The sequence below is a fragment of the Musa acuminata genome, chromosome BXJ2-6 (assembly GCF_036884655.1).
Source record: "Musa acuminata AAA Group cultivar baxijiao chromosome BXJ2-6, Cavendish_Baxijiao_AAA, whole genome shotgun sequence".
Classification (NCBI taxonomy): Eukaryota; Viridiplantae; Streptophyta; class Magnoliopsida; order Zingiberales; family Musaceae; genus Musa; species Musa acuminata.
In genome coordinates, this window is record NC_088343.1 from 9,911,991 (window position 1) to 9,934,950 (window position 22,960).

General features: G+C 36.8%; 1 protein-coding gene across 1 annotated transcript; it reads left to right on the plus strand.

The window, feature by feature from the left end:
* The first annotated feature begins 116 nt into the window (after positions 1–116).
* On the plus strand, positions 117–22,642 carry LOC135614715 (protein ALWAYS EARLY 2-like). Its single transcript, XM_065112371.1, has 20 exons — positions 117–276; positions 1,363–1,493; positions 2,163–2,261; positions 2,438–2,500; positions 3,502–3,579; positions 5,364–5,553; positions 9,253–9,530; positions 9,607–9,961; positions 10,768–10,851; positions 12,795–13,078; positions 13,200–13,256; positions 14,481–14,801; positions 14,878–15,056; positions 15,300–15,582; positions 16,975–17,190; positions 17,277–17,441; positions 20,442–20,582; positions 20,669–20,884; positions 21,153–21,431; positions 22,287–22,642. Exons 2-20 carry the CDS (start codon positions 1,389–1,391, stop codon positions 22,479–22,481), a joined length of 3,588 nt encoding a protein of 1,195 aa, XP_064968443.1. The 5' UTR covers positions 117–276; positions 1,363–1,388; the 3' UTR covers positions 22,482–22,642.
* Positions 22,643–22,960: the final 318 nt, after the last annotated feature.

Below are 22,960 nucleotides of genomic sequence, written 5' to 3' on the forward strand. Positions count from 1 at the left end.
GAATCGCCTGCGAAGTGGCAGGCAGCGGCAGCAGCAGAAGCAGATCTTTCCAATGCGCAGATCTCCGAGCGCGGATCTTAAAGCTCATCATACTGCCGATTCCTCGTCCCTCTTTCTTTACCCCTCTCTCTCTCTCTCTCGCACCCGCCGATTCCATCAAACAGAAACAAAGAAAAGCAAAAGGAGTCGCGCTCGTCTTCGATCGCCGGAGGAGGAGGTCGACGCTCGCATCACTCTCGAGTTCGTCGAGATTCTCCGCTTCCTCTTTCTTTCCAGGTACGCCCGGGATTTTATCAAATTTGGTCGCCCGATCTTGTGGTTCTCGTCCTCCGAATCGAAGGACAAGCCAAGTTTCTCCTTTTGATTTCGTCCTTCGCAAGTTCTCCCTTCAGATCGTGCCTCACAAGTCTTAATTGGTGCCGAAGCGACCCCTTCTTCCTTTCCCCTAACCTTTTTGGATGTTCGGCTCGCTGCCACTGAACCAATTCTTTTTTCTTTCGTTTGTAGAAGGGTTTGTATCCTTTTCTTTCTGGTTCTTCCGGACGTTTTGGCTATAGAATTCTTTGGGTAATCTCAGTTCAAGATAGATCAGTTCGGCAAAGTCTTGTTTGAGATCAATCTCTTTGATAATGCATGTTTCGTTCAGGACACCGTACCTCGCCGATCATCAAAATATGCTTGCTCTCTATATACTTTAGGAAAGATTCGTCTGAGATCTATTTTTGATGATCTTGAACTGTTCTAGAGTCATCGTCGGTCATTTCATACGCTCATTTGTGGATGTTCATTTTTCCGGACCTGTCTTGCCCAGATAGTTTGTTTGTTGCTTCTTGATAGTTCGGTTGGCATACCTGTGGAGATATTAGGATCTTAGCTTCGAAGGCGGGTCTCTTCTATGCATCATTCATCACCTTATCGCTGCAGTACATTCATCACCTTATCTTCCGTGGAGATATTAGGAACGAACTTTCGACTCTCATTTTAGTTAACATTATATGTCCGAAGTAAATTTTCCCACAAACTATATATCGAGGGACTGGCTCTTACATGAGATCCATGTGCTCTTAAATCTGTGATATGAATTGTCGGATTATTTGAATCGGAACGAATCGGAACACGATGGTGGATGACCTCCATGCTACTCTTGTTTCACTCCTCTATCTATTGTCAATGTTTTCTATCTCTCTATTCATCTAAAACTTTGTTTCGATTTAGAATGTGTAGCTTTATCAAATGGTCAGCCTTTGTCTTTTCTTTAGGTTGTAAATGATGTTTTATGTAGTGCACTGCCTGTTTATTTGGGGTGATAAAAATGAACCTTCTCGATGAGCATCCACTGATGTTTTTCCATGCATTTATCAGACACAGGCAATATAAAAGAAATCTTTATGGCTTCAACCAGAAAACTGAGAAATGTGAACAAGCGATTTGCTAAAGTTTTTGAAGACTGGTCTGAGAAGGATGAGACACCTCCAAAGAAAAGTCGAACACGAGTAAGTTCTTATTTTATCAACTTATACTTTAGTTCATCACTTTCTATCGCATTGAGTAATAGTGCATCGAGTTTCCAATCAATTTATGGTCCTCAAAGTCATTCATTATTTCATATGCTTGTAAAGATTCCCAAACAATAAAGAAGCGGTTCAGTTTGGACAACTTTCTTCGTTATTCTCTCATATTACTTCCAGTCCAGTTGTGAGGGATAAGTCAATTGAGTTCATGTGCCAGATGAAGTTGTTAAAACAATCCATTCCACAGTTAAACCTGTGGCCCTTGTTCTTTGATTATACCTGAGGCGAAATTTAAGTTCCCATCACCTACCCATGCAAGAAAGAAATTTCAAGTCAGAAAGCTCTACTAGTGGAGAAATCAGATTTTTGAGCATCTATAAACATGCCATCATTTCTCTCCGTAGGTTGTGAACTTTAGTGATCACAGAACTGTGCAAAAACAGGGATCCTATATGTAATACCGAAGGCTAGTTAACATTCGAGGAAAATGAACTTGTTCGGTCACATTTGAATATTATTCACTTGGACTCAAGCATATTGGTGTTTTTTATTTCTTAGGTGTAGAATTATAGGAAACTCTAAGGATGTGTTATACTTTTCTAGCTATATTCTGGTTCTTGGTTTAAAACATCTGGTGTCCTAACTATGCAGAAGAGGAAATTGTCTGACATGCTAGGTTCTCAGTGGAGCAAAGAAGAAATTGAGCGATTCTATGAAGCTTACCGCAAATATGGGAAAGATTGGAGAAAGGTATGATTGCTTTTTTGTCCTCTCCTAAACAAAAGGGAAAGAGAAGTGCAATGTCTTGCACTTGAAAAACGTAATATATATGTGATATGTAAGATGTGACTTGGTCTTATTAAGATAATAAGTTTGGAAATCAATATGCAACTTTGTAAATATTTTAAATCTTCCTGAATTTGTAGGTTGCTGGTACCTTGCGTAATAGATCATCAGAAACGGTGGAAGCTCTTTACAACATGAATAAAGTGAGTCTTTTTACCGATTCTCTATGTCATATTGTTGGAGAGTCATCATGTATTTGAGTTTCTTAAAAATCCAATTTGCTTTTAAGTTGCCTATCCAAGCAACTTGATGCATACAGTTTTAGTGATAATTATAAGTTTATTATGTTGAACCAGACATGAAAAATAATTCTGTAGATGAGGTATCATGTTTTCTCTGATATGTTGCTATGCTGGTCCTTTATCTGATTCCCGCATCCATTACATTCCTTTGTCAACCTTCTCAACTTCACATGCTTGTTGTTTTACATTGTATTTCTTGAGTTCACAAAGTTCTTCAACTGTTTAATCTGTTCATTAGAGACATGTGAGTCTGCACTCTCTGATATCTCTAGATAGAGTAATTCATTGACATATATGTAGTTGCAGATCGATGCGGTTGTATACATTGTCCTCTAATCATCAATTAGGTCGATATACATGATTGGAGGAATCATGGTATTAAATATTGGAAGATTCATAACAAATCATATCCTTGATTACCTAGTACAAGAAAAGAAGTTCCATATCTAACAATCATGGAGCATTTTCACTATGGAACACTCAAAATAAACCGAGTGTTCCATAGTATAGTTATCACCATAAGCACAACAGTTATGGGTTATAAAGCTTTTTTTCAGAGAGATGTACCGGTGGCAATTTTTCTGTGATTTGTATTGGACTTGTTAGTTTTATCTGAGGTGGGCATTTAGATATACAGGCTAAATTGCTCAGTCCATGTACCAGTCACCCACAACCTGGATTGCACTGATTGATGCAATGCAGTAGATATACAGGGCCAGGCTCCCTAACACCTTGTATGTATTTCCTTGATTTAGATCTTTGATGTTTTATGAATCGTTTATGGATATGCAAAAAGCAAAATAATGAACCTCATAGTAATTTTTGTTTATGGTTAGGCATAGAGCATAGAGTAAACTTCATAATAATTTTGTGACTAACAAAAAATTCTTATGATTTTTCAGGCATATTTATCTCTTCCTGAAGGAACAGCTACTGTAGCTGGGTTAATTGCAATGATGACCGATCACTACAACATTCTGGTGAGATTGGAGATTGAGTTTTGTCTCCAGTTTTCTGGTACCAGTGATGCTGATGATTCTTATTGTTTAATCAAGGACTTATTTGATCCAGGAAAAAAAATTCATAAATGAAAGTTGTTCTAGGTTTTTATGCCCCCAAAACAAAAGAAATAAGTTCAAAATAATCATATGATGTCAAATTGTACTAGTGATTAAGAAGAATGGTCTTTTTGGACAAAGCCTCTGGAAAGTGATCAACTCTACTGAAAAACTGGCATGAGTTCATATGCATGTCTTAACTACACTGATCATGAAAGGAGTAACTGTTGAAGTTGACCCTTTAATCGAAAACTTGATTCTTCTTTGGTAACTAATTATTTTTTTCCACGAAAAAGTGCAATCTTACAGAAAGCTGAAGCAACGAAATTCTACAGAACAACTTCAGACATTTTTGTTGGCAATTGGCGCTTGTTGTAGTTATATTCTGTCCTAGAGTTCTGTCTCTGCTTTAATCCAGATATTACTGTTCCTACTAGTATTATCATGAAGTTTAGATCTTTTAGGGTGCATACCGTTACTGCAGTTCATAACAAGATTCAAAATTTCTTCAGCATGTGAATTAAACATGAAGAGTTCTGTCACTGTCACCGAGGTTTTGTATGAAATTAGTCGAAACCTGATACTATTTCAAATTTTTGTTGACTTTTTTGTTATAAACCAGTGAAGACATTGTGAATTCTTGGAGCTTCTAGACATTGTAATGCTTCCATACAATAACTTGAATGAAAATTGAACTTTTGAATTGCTCATCTCAGTACAAGTGATTACTTTTGCAGGATTATCTTATAAACATGTATTACTTGCATGTTGATTGTTGTTCCCTTCTATTTTTTTGGATACAACTATTGGTTTGGTTATTAGGAAAAAAAAGTATCACATGGAAGCTACAATATTTCTAGTTAGTGTCTCATATTTTTGCTCCATCGTTCAATCTTTGTTTCTCCAGTTTAATTTTTTTGTCTTGGTGCCTAACTAATGGACAGTCTAATATTGTGGTTGCTACATCTTGTAGTTGTGCATTTAGCTACATAGTAACGTTTTTCTTGTTTGGATTCTTTTATAATTTTCTCAACTTCTTAAATATTATTTACTACTACAAATTAGTTAATCAACTTCTTAAATATCATTTATTTCTTAAATAAAAGTTTTAGGAAAGAGTAATTGAATGAAGGATAAGATTTGAAATAAACATCTCTAAAAATAAATTTGGTTTTATACTCGGAATATCAACATGAAGGTTATGGATTTGATTGTTGGGCAGTTAAGAAACATCGTATGGAGAGTTTGTTTGTGTTGCTGAGATGAAAATGTTGAGATAGATGTGGAGTTACTAGAAAATATAGATAGAATTTTTTCATTCATGAACAATTAGCTATTGATTAGATAAACAAAGTATAATTGTTTCAGATGATATAGTCATGTGCTTAGAAGATCAACAAATGTGTTAGTTAGAAGAGATGAAATGATTATTAACTTAACAAATATGTAAATACTTTCAACTTAACTAAGCATATGCCTCTTTACATATCTCTGCATGTATTCAACCCAAATAGTTTAGATTTTATGACTTTGTTGTTGTTGTGCACTTGTATTATAAATTAGTTAACCATGCTAACATCCAAATGAAAAGCATCTCTTGTCATGTCTTTTGAGTTCTTAATTTTTGCTTTTACTTCTGATTGTGCATTTAGTTGGTTGGAAGTCTATAGTCTATAAGTCTAAAGCTAGGAACCATCAACTCGCAGGAAGGAAGTGATAGTGATCGAGAAAGTAACGATGTGGAAAAAACATATCAAAAACCTCAAAAGCGTGGTCGGGGGAAATTTCGACTTATGCCCAAGGGTTCTGATGGGTGCTCTCCTGATCAGTCACAATATCAGTCAGTTTCATCAAGATATGGATGCCTATCTTTGTTGAAGAAGAAGCGTTCTGGAGGTACGTGCTTTCAGCACTATTTTCTATGTCATTTGGCAATTGTATTTGCTCTAGCAATGGAGTGCCTGCAATTTAATTGAAATGGAGTTTTAATGTGCATTTTGTTCGAAGAAAGTATTGATAAAGTGACCATATGTTAGACCAAGAATTCTCCACCACCAAGGGGGTCTAGTTTTATAAAAATATTATTACAAGATACTTCTTCTCATTATTCAATTGCTTTGTTTTGTTGCCTTCTGTGCTGTACTCTGATCCTCCACATTTTGATTCTCTGAATTCTCTAAGCAACCGTTATTAGGATAACTTAGTATATAGGGTTTGTTATGCTAGATGAATCTTTTGAGTTTCTTTTATCATTTATAAAATGATTTTGTAAGGATTTTTAGCTTTTTAACTATAATTGTTTAACCAACCTCTTCTTTGTTTCATCATGGTCCCAGATTATTGTTCTTGCTGCCTTCCCTATTTTCTTCCCTTCGTTTGATGGATGGAGTGATTACCCTCTTCCTTTGTTTGTGTGTGCATATGAATGCATGAACACTAGTGGGTGTCTGTGAGCATATGTCATCATCAACAGTGATTTAAAAAGCGCTAGGCGCCAAAAGGCGTCAAGGTCCACAAACGCCCGAGGCGCTAGGCGCTCGCCCAGGCGCTCGCCCGAGCGAAGCAATGCGCTAAATTATAAAAATATATAATATAATTATTTAAAATTATCTAAATTATAAAAATATATAATATAATTATAACAATAATTTCAAATAAATAAAAATTAACAACATTAAAATCAAAATAATATATTATTAATCTATTAACAGAAAATTAATCATTTCAAAATTCAAATAAACTTAATATTAAGAGTATACTGAGCCTGATGGAGAAACGAGGAAGCAGCGGCGAGCGGCGGCGCCAGCGGCAGCGGGAAAGGGAAAGAGAGCGGAAGGTGCGAGCAGCGGGAGGCCTCAAGGGAGGCGCGAGCAGCGGGAAGGCTCGCGGGAGGGCTCGTAGGAGGCGAGAGGGCTCGCGGGAGGCGCGAGCAGCGGGAGGGCTCGCGGCGTGAGCAGCGGGAGGGCTCTAGGGAGGTGCGAGCAGCGGGAAGGCTCGCAGGAGACGCGAGCAGCGAGAGGGCTCGCGGGAGGCGCGAGCAGCGGGAGGGCTCGCAGGAGGCGCGAGCAGCGGGAGGGCTCGCAGGAGTCGCGAGCAGCGGGAAGGCTCGCGGGAGGCGCGAGCAGCGGCAGCGAGCGACGAGATCGCGATCGGGATCAGGATCAGGATCGAGAGCGGCAGCGGCAGCAGGTTAGTGTTGGGTTAGGGTTGGGGTTGGGGTTATATCGGTTTAGTTGGTTCGATTGAACCAACTAACAACCGAACCAGGACCGAACCAGACCTAAAATTCTGGTTCGGTCGCCTTGGTTTACCCAGGCGCTTGCCCGAAGCACCCAGCGCCTGGGCTCGGGCGAGCGCCCAGGCGGCGCCTGTTTGAAGCGCGCCGCCTGGGACATTAGCGAGGCGCTCGGGCCTCGCCTCGCCTCGCCCGAGCGCCTAGGCAAGCGCCCGAGCGCCTTTTGCAATCACTGATCATCAAGATATTTTTCTCGCCATTCTGATAAGATCATTTTTTAAAAGCATTTCGACCTTCTTTTTCTTTTTTATCGTATTTGTCAAAAGCTGCTATGTGCACTTTTTTCCATCAAGATTATTGATTTTTGGTAATCTTGTGTTAATCTTAGTTCATGTTGGTGTATACTGTTTACTTACTAAAATATATTCTACCCTGTAAAATTGTCCATCAGATCACCACTAAGTTGTTCTGAGATATCCAAAAGTATATAAAAAAAATACCCTACCTTATGCCCATTTCCATTTTTCTTTCAAAAGAAAAAAAAAATCTGAAATAGGATGTGAATCCCCCTGATGGTTTTGATCATGTGTCAAACAGTCTGCGCATTCAGTCAGACTCAATGGTCACTGTTGTTTTGCCCTTGTTTTTTGGCACCTCATATCTTTAAAGGACCTGTTTGAATAACCGCATGACACTGGTTTGCAGCTTCATCTTTGGTCAATCATGTCTCTCATCAAGATATATCACAACCACCAGAAGAACTTTCATCTAATATAATCTGAAAAGAGACATGTTTTGTTCTTATCCAAAGTTCCAATGTATCAACACTGCATAAATATGAATATTCAACAAAAACCTCCAAGATTGGTTCTTTGACCAACCTATCATGAGAAAACAAGAACAATGCATCCTAATATTCTAACAAAACTCAGCCCTTGAAGGAACAAATCTTTACAACTAAATTCCACATCTTTGTGAGACCTGTAATTCCTGACGTCTACTGGTGAGCTCTCCTCTACTCGGTCGACGACTTTGGCATGGGCAAAATTAGATAGAATGGGAGAAGTGGAGGCAAAATGACACTTTGATGAGCAGCAAGAAGACAAAGAGCTTGATAAAGATTTAGTTTGCTCGAGGTTTCAAGTTTCGGTCTGAGAGTCGGATTGGCTCCTGGTCAAACCGGTATGGGTCTGATATATGCCAGTATACCAACATATGATCTGACAATGTTGGTTGGCACGTACCAAAAGTAGGAGGGAGAGTAGAAGGGAGGAGGAAAAGTGGAGGAAACCTGATGATGCAGCAGGGTGGAGGGGAGGAGTAGGGAATGGAGAGATTTCGAGAGAAAAAAAGGGAGATAGAAAGGAGCATGGATGGAAATAAAGTAAAAAAAGAAGACAACTATCAAAAGTTGTAAAAGAATAAAAAGAAGATAGGGGCACTGGAGTCCTGTCAATGGTTTCATATCCAACTCCATCCATACACATCTAGCTTTTTCAGCTTCTAAATAAGATGACATAATTGATGAGATGGACATAGAGAAGGATGGAGAGAGGGGTTGATGGGTTTCCTATCCAACTCCATCCCTACATATCTAGCTTTTTCATCTGCTAAACAAAATGACATAATCGATGGGGTGGATAGAGAGAAGGGTTGATGAAGGAAAGGACAAAGTAATATGAAAATAGAATGTCTTTTGGTGGCAAATATTGTTTTTGCTTCCCTTCAAAAAATATCTTCTGATGTGGCTCTCTATTAAACCTTATATGTAGATTCCAGTATGAGGCCATGTGAGCGCCTATGGGCTCCGTAAGAGATCCTCATTGGAGGAGAATTTTTTTTTTGTAGGATCATTGGTTTGCTTTTCTAGGTGCTTCTTCTGCCAGCTATATGAACCAAGGTTTGCAATACTATATCGTACCGGAGTTTCGACCTGGGCTCGGTACACACTCAGGTGTACCGAGCGGTATATTCAGGCGTGCTGAGTACTGTAGCATACAGTACTGCTACAGTACCTGAAGCCTGTCGGACTGGTATGTACCGCCCGTACCGGGCGGTACGGACCGGTTCTGCAAACCATGATATGAACCATATACTTCCTTGTCTGCTTTATCAGAATTACATGTCAATAGCAAGATCAAAATCAGCATTTATCATCTGTTCTAATGGGAAGGGGGCTCATGGAACATGTAGATCTATCTTGGATGGTTGTGCTGCTGCATCTGTTTATTGACAAGTAGCCAAGGGTTTCTGTTCTTGTTTTCTTGTGTGACTGTGAGCATGTGGGTGATTTTTTTCTTCATATTGAATAAAATTGCTTTTTCTTCATATGAATAAAATTGATTCTGAAACTTTACCAGATTTATTTTCGGGGAATCAACCTCGTGCTGTCGGGAAAAGGACTCCTCGCATCCCTGTTTCAAATATGTATAGCAAATATGACAAGGAAAAAGCAACATGCTTAAATAAACAGTCTTCAAAGTCAGAGGTTAATGCTGTTGATGACGAAGGTGCTCACGTAGCAGCATTGGCTTTAGCAGAGGTTCTGCAAAGAGGTGGCTCACCGCAGATTTCTCGAACACCTGGAAGCGGAGTTGATCACGTGAGGTCTTCTCCTGTTAGAAGCAGTGAACAAAAGGTAATTCTGTGATTCTTTTAATCTTGTTGCTTTGGTTTTGCCATCTTTATTGAAACACTCTTCCTGTCACATCTAGAGCGTCGAACAGGAGACAGACAGATCAAAGTTAATCATTCAAATGGATGATGATTGCCATGAAGCTAGTCTAGGAAGTAGGGAAGCTGAGAATGGAGTATTTGCTAGAGATGTTAAAGAAGGTGCTGGAGCAGTTGAAGCTCCAAAAAGAATGAAGAAGCGCCAAGGAAAGAGACAAAAAACTTTTGATACTGAAAACTTCCAAATTGATGATGATAGAGAAGCATGTAGTGGTACTGAAGAAGGATCAAGTGTCCGAAAAATTAAAGATGAAAATGACTTGGAGGTTAGAGACAATAAAGCTGCTCGTGGATCCAATGGTTCAAGGAAAAGAAGCCGGCAACTATTTTTTGGAGGTTTGCTTCAGATTGTCTTTGCTGTACCCTTCTAATTTTTCATGATTGTCAATGGTCTTAGCTTTTACATTTTCCTTGATGGATTTATGGCTATGATCATGTTCACATTAATTGTTTTGTTAGCTTGATTAACTAGAATTTGCAATTAATATCTACCTGATGATTTAATGTCTTTATGGTACCTAGCAGTAAGAAATATTACTTTTGTACTTCTACATGCTGCACCAAATTACTTGTGTTCTGCATCTAGTGATTATCTGATGCATGTATACACACATATATATATTTTCAAGATGGTTCATCTTGAAAAGTTGTTGCAAAACATTTGACAACAAGTTGGTTTTGTTTCAGCCCTCTGATAGTGATTATGAAGCCTTTATGTTAGCCATGTGATCTTTTGAGTGATCCTTCTCAATTATCAATACAATGTTGACATGCATATGACATGCATATGACTGCATTTATTATTTTATTATTATGGGTTTAAAAGTTTTCAACCTTTTTTGTCCTTATAATAAAATGAGAGAAGTCAAAACCTACTTCTGGTGCAGTATAAGGATTCAGGAATTTGTATCTTGTAGTATCCTTGCCAAGGCTTTTAATATAAAGTCATTTCTTTTACTTATCATCTGTCTTTTAATACAAAGCCATCAGACAGTGGTTATGAAGCTTCTTTTCTGTCTTTGTGGCACTAATAAATTTTAAAAAAATACTGATTTTTCATTTTCATTGTTATTTATATTATATTTATATCGGATGAATGTTATTTGGACATGGTTGTTCACCATATTGGTTTTACTTTATAGATGAGAATTCTGCCCTGGATGCTTTGCAGACACTAGCAGATTTGTCTGTTAATATCTTGCTGCCTTCATCTGCTGTTGAGTCCGGTTAGTTTTTTTACCTGTATTATTTTTTTGTTCATTTTCTCTAGATATGATTGTCGGAGAAATCAAGCATTATAATTCTTATGTTCATGTTTACACTATGATCTATTACTTTTGAATCATGTAAAAATAATTGTCTCCATAACTTTACTTCAAAAAGAACTTTTATATGTTATTGTCTGTTTCCTACATGTTCTCGACAACAGTGTGGAGTTGTACTGGAGTTTACATACACAAAGGTGTTACTGTTGAAAGTTCCCTACAATTATAATTTCTTCTCTTCTTGTTCGATTGGTAGATGTGACCAAGGATGGTATTTGCTTCTCTTCAACAAAGATTAGTTCTTAAATTGGTTTGAGCTAGAGAGTTAGACTTCTAATCCCAGGCTATACTCAAGCATGGTATCTCCATGCAACTATTGGAATTTGCCTTTTAATTGAGCCCGTTTTCATGTTCAATGCCGTAGTACAGAGGTCAAAATATAGTTTGTATATCACTTGCCAATGTTTTTTTGTACTTTATACCAATTGAGAGTCTGTACCTGTAAGACATATTTCAGAGATTTGCCATAACTATAGACTTCTATTTTGTTGCATAGATGTTTTCCTGAATCTAGGTTAAGTTAAAACCAACATGGGTCATTTAAGTTACCACCTATGAACAATTTGTGTTAAGAATGTTAGCCAACTTGTTTTTTTTTATGCCCAGGAGCAAATATTACTTAGTGGATGACTGATCTTAAAAATTTTCAGATGAAATCACTTGATGGCGTACTGAAAACATTATGCTTCTAGTTATATATGCAATGACAATTTAGTTTTAATGCCATACTTTGTAGAATTATTTTCACAGGGTACCTTTGTAGTTTTAAACTTTTAATAACAACTATAGTGCCTTTTATTTTCCACGTGAACTATTTATTATGTTTAACTACTATATGATGCATAATCATAATATAAAACTCAATCCAGGATCAACATCTACAAGTGCTGCATAAATCATTTCAACTTTAGAACCTCATGTGCTCCTCATCCTGCTCAATACAAAGGAAGTGGTAAAATGTGGATCATCAAAGAGGAAAACAAATGACCCATCACTCATCCCTTTATCCTTCAAATGATTTAAAATTATTCTTTGTGGCTTTGACGATAAATAGAGTCTAAACTCTAAACCCAGTAGACAATACACCCTGCTCTATCTTTTTCTGCCTTGGCCCAAATATTCATCATTTTAACCATTTATGAGCTGTTTTTTTTTAATTATTTGGCCTACTTTGCATTCGGGATCTCACAGTTATATGTGCCTAAGACTAGGGTAATACAATGCTGGAAGCAAGGATTAATGTACTGAATGCAGTGGCGGAATACTATGTGCCGCTATACTAAATGTGGACTAACACATGTCAGACTGCAGCTATGGAATTATAATGCACCACTATATTATGTGAATCGCATAATGTGGTAGACATTTGTGCTTGTGTTCACTGGCATGGGAATGGTCAATGGATCTTGGTTCTTACTTAGAAGCTTGCTACCAATTGTTGAATTCAGAAAGTCATGTAACATGGCAGGCTTTTGCCTGTGTTCATTCTCATGTTCATGGCACAAGCATCTTCGTTCTTGCTCAGAAATTTTGCTAATAATTTCGTAAGTATGAAGTCATGCAAACTCTGAGGTACTAGATCAGATATGATTTTTCTTTTTTGATGATTGGTGATCAACTTTGCCTATCCTGCTTGACATGTGTAGGAAATGTTTTTACTTCTCATCTTTATTATGTTAGTCTATTGTGTAAGCATCTGCACGGATACTTACATGTGCATATTATACTTATTTTTGTTGTCTATTTCCTGTTCTCTTTGCTTCACATTTCATTCTTATTTAGAATTACTATTATAAGCATCTTACACTTGGAGTTCCTCTGTTTCTTATTTGTAATGTGTCCAGAATCGTCAGCCCAGGTTAAAGAACAGACAAATATTGATAATGATGAGAAGCCTGATATACCTGAATCATTGCCTTTAAATTACAAAAGAGATAAGTCTAAAGTTCCAGGGAAAAAGGAGAGAAGGCATTCTGCAGGTGTTGGTTCTGATACACTTTCCAGGAGAAGTTCAAAAGTTGTCAAGGGATTGCAACGTGACTCAAAAGTTATTGCTGAGATGAATCAGCAAGCTTGCGCATGTATCAATATGACAGAGAAGAGAAAAGGGAAAACTTTCTCTGGGAAAGTAAGAGATGCAGCCATTTCAGTGTTTTTGCTTTGTCTGATTTTTGCAGTTAATCAAACTTATAATTATCTTTGTGTTATAAGGTTCCTTGATTATTTGACCTGTTCTTTACCATTGGCAGATACCAAAATCTGAGTTCAGCAGTGAATCTCAAAAAAGTGAGCCACAGAAAATGGAGGTACTTTAGCGTTCCACCATTGCTTATATAATTTGATTTTGCTTTTGAATGTCATTTTGCTGAAGGTTCAGAATGCTTTAGTATCTTAGTTTCTGCAATAGGATCCAACTAAAATTTATCTGTTGTTCAGTAATCTGTGAGCAAATTATTCCATAGAGATGGTCTGATATAATATCCACTAGGTTCCAGAAAACCATATGCTTTCCTGAATCATATGATTCGTGAGTCATGAAATACTTACCTAATAACTCAAATAGAGTAAGGACTGCAATAGTCTCAAGGGACGTCTGCAAATTTTTTTCAATGCGTTTTCTTTTACAAAGTTACTTTCCTTTTTAATTCTTTAAATAATTTGGTGAAAACAAAATTTATTAGGTTCTTGTGGAAACATGAGTTTGAACTAATTCTGGAATCTGTAACAATAGGTTTGGACCTCAGGTTGGTTTATGATCCATGCTATTCATGCTCCCTTTTAGTACCTCGTCCAACGGCACTCCTTTTGGGGACCATTATATCTAATCCCATGGATGCACTTTTTATTTGAGTTTTCCTTGTTTTATGATATTGTTGTTGATGTGTTAATTTTGTCTTTGTAAAATGGATTATGTGGTTTTAGTGAATGGTTTGTCAGGCATAAACTTTTTACTTGTTTTGATTGGTTTATAAGTTGCAATGTTATGTAGTCCCATTTTCACTGATAATGTCATTGTTATTTCTTTGAAAAGGATAGTCATAAATTGACAATCAGGTTTTGCATATGAAATTTAAGATGGCAAAACTTAGTATAACTATGTTAACTGTACAATTCTCTGGTTTGGCAACATAATTTGCACAAACTACCTACCAGTAAACTAGGTTGGTTTCGCACTATGATGGCTGAAGCTACAAATCTTCCTAGGATCAAAATTTTAATTGGCATATTTGCTGATTCAAAGATGTTGTTTGAACTTGATTTAAAGATTCTCTATGGTGACTTGAAATTAGCTCACAGATTCTTTATTTAAAATTAGTGGTGATTGTTCTCCTTAATCTTGGATGTTATTCTTTGTTTTATGTGTTCTGCCTCATGGCTTAACATCATAAGTTACTGTTTCTGCTATCGAGTAATATTGTCTGTCTAAGGTGCAGTCTTTTGGCCCTGCCCATGTTTACCTTTTACATTGTACATATCTCCTTCCCTTAAAACTGTATAAGTGTTCAAATTCTTGCTCACTTTTTTTACAGGTTTCTGCTGAAGAAGGGAAAAGATCAGTTGCTAAGGTTAGACGTGTTAGTCAAGTTAGTCCATTGCTAAGGCAAGGGAAGTTTGTTAAACCCCCAGAGAACTCTTCTTCTGTCGCTGATTCTGGAAGAACAGTTACTGATTTAAGCGAAACAACTCGTTTGGCAATTGAAAACCAAGTTAATTTGCTTACAAAACATAGAAGTCGTCGAAAGATAGGCCTGCAAAAAGCACCAGCCTGGAAGGATTTTAAATCCAATGATATGGGAGATAATTGTCCTCATAAATACTCCTATGCAGTCAACAGGATTGTTGAGCCTAAGGTATTTATATTTTATGTTCTGGTCAAAGTTGTTTTTTTAATGATATTTTAGTAATGTCTTATTTCATTCATTGCAGGAAAATCTTTCTCACTGCCTATCATCTAAACTGTTGCGTAGATGGTGTATGTTTGAGTGGTTTTACAGTGCAATTGACCATCCATGGTTTGCCAAAAGCGAGTTTGTGGAGTACTTGAATCATGTGAGGTTGGGCCACATACCTAGACTAACTCGTGTGGAGTGGGGTGTCATACGAAGGTATATATTAACTTAAAGTCTAAACTATTAGTTCTGTCACGATCCATCCTGATGGGATAACTGACCTATCAATTTCTTTTGGTCCAAACCATTGGCAAAAATACTTAAGTTGAAGTTGATAGTAGTACAATCATTAGTCTCTTATAAGTCTATCTTAATCTTTCTTACTTTCGATGTGAGACTAATTGGGGCATTACAAGTTCTGATTTTTACTTTAGTTAAACTATGCTGTTGTTATTTCAGTTCTCTTGGAAAACCACGTCGATTATCTAAACAATTTTTAAAGGAAGAAAGGGAGAAGCTGGAGCAGTACAGAGAATCAGTTAGGACACATTATGCTGAGCTTCAAGCTGGTCTTAAAGAAGGCCTCCCAACAGATCTAGCTCGCCCTTTATCAGTGGGACAACGTGTGATTGCTTGTCACCCTAAAACAAGAGACTTTCATGATGGAAGTGTTCTGACAGTTGAACGTAGTAGGTGCAGAGTTCAGTTTGATCGGCCTGAGCTAGGGGTTAAGTTTGTAATGGTAATCCTTTAAGTTTTTAAGATTTCCTGTTAAATTACCTATTATCTAGTTTTGATTTGAAGTGTTTCTGAATCTTCTATGTTTTTATTTATCTGTTGCCCAATTCTTTTTTAAACCATGTGAAACTATTTGTGACAACCTTTTGGTTACTCGCGAATAACTTCTCATATTAACCCCACTATCTATATTATTATTGTTGAATAGTGTGGTTTGACGAAACCAAAACCATAGTGATAAAAGGTTGAATATCAGTAGCATGAACTCATTGAGGATAGTACACCTGGTACTTCTGAAAAGCATTATTGTCCGAAGTATTCTGTTAATGGCTGGTATTTTCTAATTGTGAAAATGATTCATTGTAATTAAATCTCACAAATTGTGAATGTCAATTTGAAAGTGACAACCAGCATCTTGAACAAAATTCATTGAGCTTTCCTTTTTCATTACTTTTTATCTACTTTATGGATGTGTTTGTGTTGGCTTTTTTACTCGGATTATGATGACCTGTACCTTAAATGCATCCTCAATACCTACTGCCACTATAGGTTTGCATTTCTGCAATTCAAACTTCTTGAATCTGGAAGTCATATTTACTACCTTGGTGCATTAACAATTTGAGATCATATGCTTGTGGCTTATCTATTGTGTATTGGGTTGCTGATTATGGCTCAGCACCTAGCAATAAATGGCAACTCCGTGATTCTCTGGTGTCTATTGCCTGTGGTTCATTTATTGTTGGTCATCATTATCCACTTTCTCATGAACTTCTATCTAAACATTACCTCTATGGGAGTCTGCATCATCTGCTTCTTGGCCTTGTTTTTATTTCATTTGGTCACCTTCTTGACCAGTTTTTTTCATCAGTACTACAGGTCAAGATTTGTCCCTGCACTTGATACTCTCCCATATCTTCATTTCGGTAATACTGTCTAGCTTTCTTTACTAACTTGTATCCTTTTTCCACTAACCAAGTCTTATTGTGTATATTTATAATAAAAATTCTTTAGAATTGTGTTTCACTAAGAATGCTTTTTTTCCTTGAGGATTGCTTAGTTCATTTAGGCAGTGTCATTGTGGGGTACCGGGTTAACAGAAATTGTACCATAAAAATAAATACTTGAATATCTCATTGTTTCTTGTATGCAGATTCAATATTGCTTTCTCTTTCACTCTTTTCTGATTACTAACCAGAATAACTTTTCTGATTTTATCACTTAGGTAAAATTCTAGCATTATAATGATTTTAGTCTTGCCATTCCAATGTGCTTTTTCTTGTAGTGAGATGCTCTCTTAACAAGTACTAGGTGGAAACAAGAACTGAGTGCTAGTTTCCTAATACCATTTCTTATTACTGAACTCTTAAATTACATGCTATCTTTTACTTTTTTTCAGGATATTGACTGCATGCCACTTAATCCATTTGACAATATTCCTGAAACTCTTAGACCACAGAATATTGTTATTAACAGACACTGCAACACCTTCAAAGATATGAAATTAGAAGATCCTCCTAAGGATTGGAGAACTGGAAGTTTTGACATTGCAGATGGGCGTACTCATACTTCTGCTACCAGTTATCAAATGAATACACTAATGAAGCAGGCTAAGGTTCTACTTTTATTATACTTTGTATTCTTGACTCTTGAGGAGGATGGAATATTAGATATTCATTAACCAAAGTGTGCTTCTGGCAGGGGGACACGATTGATGCCATCGTACAAGCTAAAGCTACCGTAAATCAAGTTGCTGTTGCTGCACAACAGGCAATGTATAATCAACCTTGTACACTATCACAAATTCAGGAAAGAGAAGCTGATATTAGGGCTCTTGCTGAGTTATCTCGTGCACTTGATAAAAAGGTAATGATTCTACAAATTCACACTTTTCTGTTCCAATTCCCAATAGTGAAAACCTCCACTATGAGTTGGTTTTACTTAGGTAACATGACTTTGAAGTGTGCAATCCTGATCTTTAGTAGGCGCTACAGTACTTGATTCCACCTGTGGATCCCAGTTTCCGAATCAAATGAGAAGATCATCAAACCAGATTGAACCCAAGTCAAATCTTAGTAAAGTTTTGCATCAGGATCCGATGGAGTCCTAACTAGCCCTCTTACCTAGAGGGAGGCCTAGATATTCTTAGATTAGGCATATATGTATATCTTTGTTCTTATTCTCAGAGATATTTTTTGAAGGTCTCGAGTCCTATTTAGAAGCAAATCGGTACTATATAATAGGGTTTGCTATACCGATGCGTACCGCTTAGTATGTGAGGTATGTGTTGGTTTGACAAGATACCGATACACGGACCGCCCTCTATCGAGCGGTACTGGTCACTTGACCCCGTATTGGGTGATATGGGGCCTGTACCAGACTGTAATGGTCGAAATCCGATCGTTATCGGCCTGTACCAGTCAGTAACGGTCGGATTGTTGCCAATCAAGGGCTGAGATTCCCCTATCTTAAACGGTCAATTTGATCGTTTAAGGCTTAGAAAAAGGGTTTTAAATCATTTCCTCCCTCTTCTTTCAACTCATTTCACTCTCTCAATTTCTTAAGCTCTTTCAAACGCATTTTCACTGATCTCTCTCTTATTCTTATATTTTACTCTCATAAACTCAACAAAGTTATAATTTGTGGATTGAATCAAATTTAGGAGACTAATTTGGGAGGATTGAGAGGAAGAACATTATAATAAAGAGATATATATTCTCTTTCTAGATTTTTGTTAATTTATGAGATGATTAAGCCTATTCTATGCTATGTATGACTTAATGTCTAATATGTTGTTTGATAGTAGAAATTAGAATAGTGTTAACTAGCGAGAAATTGAGGTCTCTAATATTGTGATTAGTGTGTTTAATATTGATTTTTTTGAATTAGACACTTAATAGGTCAAATCTTTGTATTTCAGCATATTAAGGATTGGATCATATGTTTGTAATAGTATAATAGGTTAACTAGATTTTAATTAAGTTTTTTTTATGTTGTAATTAATGGTTTTAATGATGATTTAATTAAAATTTGATCGATATTGGGTCAATTTAATATAATTGAAAAAGATATATGATACTATTCCTTCGAAATTTACATTGTTTTTGATAAAATTATACTAAATTTATATTTATTTCTAATTTAAAAACCCTAATCTAACTTTTTTTTTTTTGAAGGTTTTTTTTTACAATTTTGGGTGTATTGTCGGTATGCCCTAGCGTACCATCGGTACACTTCGATACGTACTATACCGAGCAAGGCTCGGTACACTGGTACGGACTGAAATTATAATCCTTGGTATATAATATAAATTAAGTTAATTATTTTTCTAATTAGACTCATATTTTTGTAGGTGTTTTAAGGAGATTTTGTTGGGATCCGAAATATATATATTTTTCTTATGAGCAGTTAAGATTCAGTTTATACCCACACTGCTTAGAAGATATGAATAAAGGTTTTGTGAGCCCCTAGACACAACAGATCATCCTTGTTCTTTTCTTCTCTCTTTTCTCCTTTCTTATTATTACTGTTAATGGATTGTGCCCTCCTCTTGAAGAAGGGAGCCACTTGATAGAACATGCTAAATCCTATTAATCAGTGGCAGCAGTGTCTGGTTGCCCACTTTCATCTGCCATCCTTGCAGCTGATTTCCAAATCTTATGCCAATAGAGCATGCAATGGTAAAGTGATAGGAATATAAGGTTGTGAGAATCTATTCAATGAAAACTCACCTTGTTGATCCACTCAATAGTGATCTCCAAATCTTCTGCTGTGAGAGCTGTAATGCATTTTTTTTGTTCACCTCATGTAGGTTATCATTCTAAAGCTACAGATGCTTCTTATAATTGCAGTTACCGTATGTGCATGCTGGTTGATATTTAAACCAGCTGTTGGACTATACATCTGTCCATTTGGACCCCTGGTTGACACAAGGAACAAACAACTTCTCTCATTTACTCCTAAGCTTGCAGAAATTTCTTCTTGATCTGAAGGATAGCATCCTAGTGCTAAAGTTTATTTTGATTTGCTGCAATATCTCTTTTAATGCCAATGTAGCATTTATATTAGTATAACTGATACAAAAATTTGGGGACAGTTGTGATGATTATGGTATTATAAACTATAAAGCACTTAAGTGTCTTTACTTGTCTATCTTCAAGACACTTGAGCTTCTTCTGCCCCTCAAGCAATCTCACCTTTGTATTTTCATCAAGCTGTTGTTACCAATATTTAGTCATCCTAGTTGCAAACAGCTATGCACACTTACTCAGAGTATCTGTTTTCTGTTAACTGTTTGTTCCTTTTGAAGGGTCACTAAGGAACACCAAGTGCGATGGTAGGACTCAGTGCTATATGATAAAGTCGTTTATTTTTTTTAGTTTAATTAATTGTATAAACAACCATCTTTTTAAACTCTATTCTGCTTTGTTTCTATATGCTTCTGTTTGGTTGGAAGTTGGAACAAGGTTACATCTCTACATTACTGAAACTAATACAATTTTTTAGATTCCTTTGTATAACCTGTAAACCCTTAGCTAGCTGTAACTTTATATATGAGAGATTGCTGGGTGAAGGCCTTTATGGATGCTAAAAATAGAAGATTGCATTGGTTCCCTCAAGAGATTCTCTAATTTACTCCCTTTATCTTCTTGAAATCTCAAAATGGCAAATAATCACCTAAAACCAAATTTGACACCAATTGCATTAAATTGAAAGCTTTCAGTCTGATTCTGTAGTTTAATTTGTCATCCTAGTGTTGTCTGGAAGCTTGCATTGTCTCATACCTCTCGACTTCATCACTTATTTACAACAATTGCTAAGTCTATCTTGTAGAAATCCTTGAAGTTAATGGAGATGCATTTGCAGGAAGCTCTGTTGATCGAATTGAGAAATATGAATGAAGAAGTCTCAGAAAAGCAGAAGGATGGTGATACCATAAAGGATCTGGATCATTTCAGAAAGCAATATGCCATGGTACTTGTTCAACTACGAGATGCTAATGATCAGGTAAACATCTTTGGAGGATTTAAATCCACATTTGACTTTAATGATATTTCTCAAGCACAAATATGACCTTGTTATCTGGATTTTAGGTTGCTTCCGCCTTGCTTTCTTTAAGACAGCGTAACACATACCATGGTAATTCAACACCCCCATGGACGAGGCCAGTGGAAAATGCAGGATCTGTTGGATCTCCAGAGCCATTCAACCCATCTGCATTTCCCAATCAGGATATGGGATCTCATGTAAGGGAAATTGTTGAAACTTCTACACAAAAAGCAAGGACAATGGTTGATGCTGCTCTGCAGGTACATTTGGTGCTGTAATGAGTCTGTTCTTTTCAAAAGATATGAAGATTCTTGGTTTTTGTTCGGTATTGTGAACTAAATTGAAGAATCAAACTTTCTGGATCAGATGCATACTTGATCTTAATCTACTTATGTTTTCATCGGACTCCTCTTGATATTAGCTTTTTTCCCTTGAGTTTTAGTTGATCGGCGTCTTTAAAATTTCTTTTGTTATATTCAGTCTATTAACTGAGACTAATAATTCTTATTGTCTTGGTATGCTTCTCAGGCAATGTGCACACTAAAGGAAGGAGAAGATGCATTTACCAAAATTGGACAGGCTTTAGATTTGACTAATAATCGCAACACTGGTTCTGGTATATTGGGAGTACATGGGCCTCCTAATCCAGGACATAGCAACACAACAAATCACGATCATCCAGCTAGCACATTTGACATCACAACAGTTCATGCACTTAGTCCAAAAACCAACAATTCATCTGATGCTGATCTTCAACTTCCTTCGGAGTTAATTTCATCATGTGTCTCGACACTTCTCATGATACAGGTAATCTTTGTTGGTGTGTACTTATTATTTATCCTTTCTACTGAGAATAATTGGCCATTTAAGTGGCTGGGTTTTTTCTTTACTTTTGAAGGTCTCAGAGGTTCAGACACGAGTTCGATAACATTGTTAAACAAACTGTTAGGTTACTTTATACGTTGATATTTTATCAAGAGGATATTCCTCTCTCCTACACCCAACCACGTTCAAAAGTTACGGTCGATAACTTGGAACTGCCAACTCCAAATATTTTAATTGAAGCCTGAGTCCTAGATATTCTAGTGATTTGCATCTGAATTGTTTAATTAATTTTTTCTCATTGTCAGTTTATCAGCTATGCTTTAGAAGACAGTATAGAAACTGACACAATGAGGAAATGCAAACAATATTCTCACTCGTCTGATCTTGTTAAGATAATTATTTCTTCCAACTCTGCATAACTTGGAGACATTTGTCTCTGGAAGGGACATCCTGTCAATTACTTCTTGATGGGTTTTTTAATCTTCCAACTCTGCAATGATCTAGTTTTTGTTTCTGTATTTCTTACATGTACAAAAGAAGATGTGTTGGTGCCCCTTTACCACCAAACATGGTCATTAAGATCAGTGTTTGTTTCCTTATTTGACTACAAGTGTCGGTTTTAGGTTTTTGTCACAACAATTTTTTGGGCAGCTTGACATGACAATATGCTGGAGTACTAGCAATTTTGGTTTCTCTATTCTTCCAAACTTATGCATGTATGCGTGAATTATTTGTACATATATACAGTTGCGTCTTTTGATCATAATGTGTCCTTTCATTTTTCTTTTATTGCGTCCATTTATCTGTTCTGAGTCATGTTGTGGATTGCTTGTGCAGACGTGTACGGAGAGACAGTACCCACCTGCCGAGATTGCCCAGATTCTTGATTCTGCAGTCACAAGTTTGCATCCTTATTCTCCACATAATCTACCAATTTACAGGGATATTGAGACATGCATGGGTATCATCAAAAACCAAATATTGGCTCTGATACCAACTCCAACCACGGCCGCCCCTGAAATCACAACATGATAAGCGTTCACTACTTTTTTTTTTTTGTCTCTGTACTACCTTCCTTCTTGGTGTAGTGCTTGTTTGTATTATGATAAATAGCTCCCCCCCGTTATTCAAAATGGGGTCTGTGCAACATTCCATTCAGGTATTTAAATCAAAGCTTTTACGCTTCTTGTTTCCCTCTTTCTCATCTTCTTATGCCCGTTAACAGATGATTCCCTTTACTAATGTAGATGACAATAGGATGTCGGCGTAGATACCTGACCTTAATAAGTTGGATAGGAAAGTCCCATGCTTCTGTTTATTGTGTTGTCTGGGTCGCAAAAGCGCCGCATCAGACTGTAGTTTATTTTTACTTTTTTAACTCTGTTCCATAGAGAATGAGATGGCTCACTCGTGCCGTTGGATCTCCTCGCATCCCCGTCATCAGCCACTCAAGCGTATCCATTGGCTTAGAGTTGTCCAACCCAAATCGATTGTCATCGCTGTAATTGATA

Excerpts from the sequence above, each read along its gene's own strand:
- LOC135614715 (XM_065112371.1), top strand. The coding sequence starts at position 1,389 with ATGGCTTCAACCAGAAAACTGAGAAATGTGAACAAGCGATTTGCTAAA. Across the intron at positions 3,580-5,363 it reads CCGATCACTACAACATTCTG|GAAGGAAGTGATAGTGATCG; the intron begins GTGAGATTGGAG and ends ATCAACTCGCAG. Across the intron at positions 9,962-10,767 it reads CCGGCAACTATTTTTTGGAG|ATGAGAATTCTGCCCTGGAT; the intron begins GTTTGCTTCAGA and ends TTTACTTTATAG.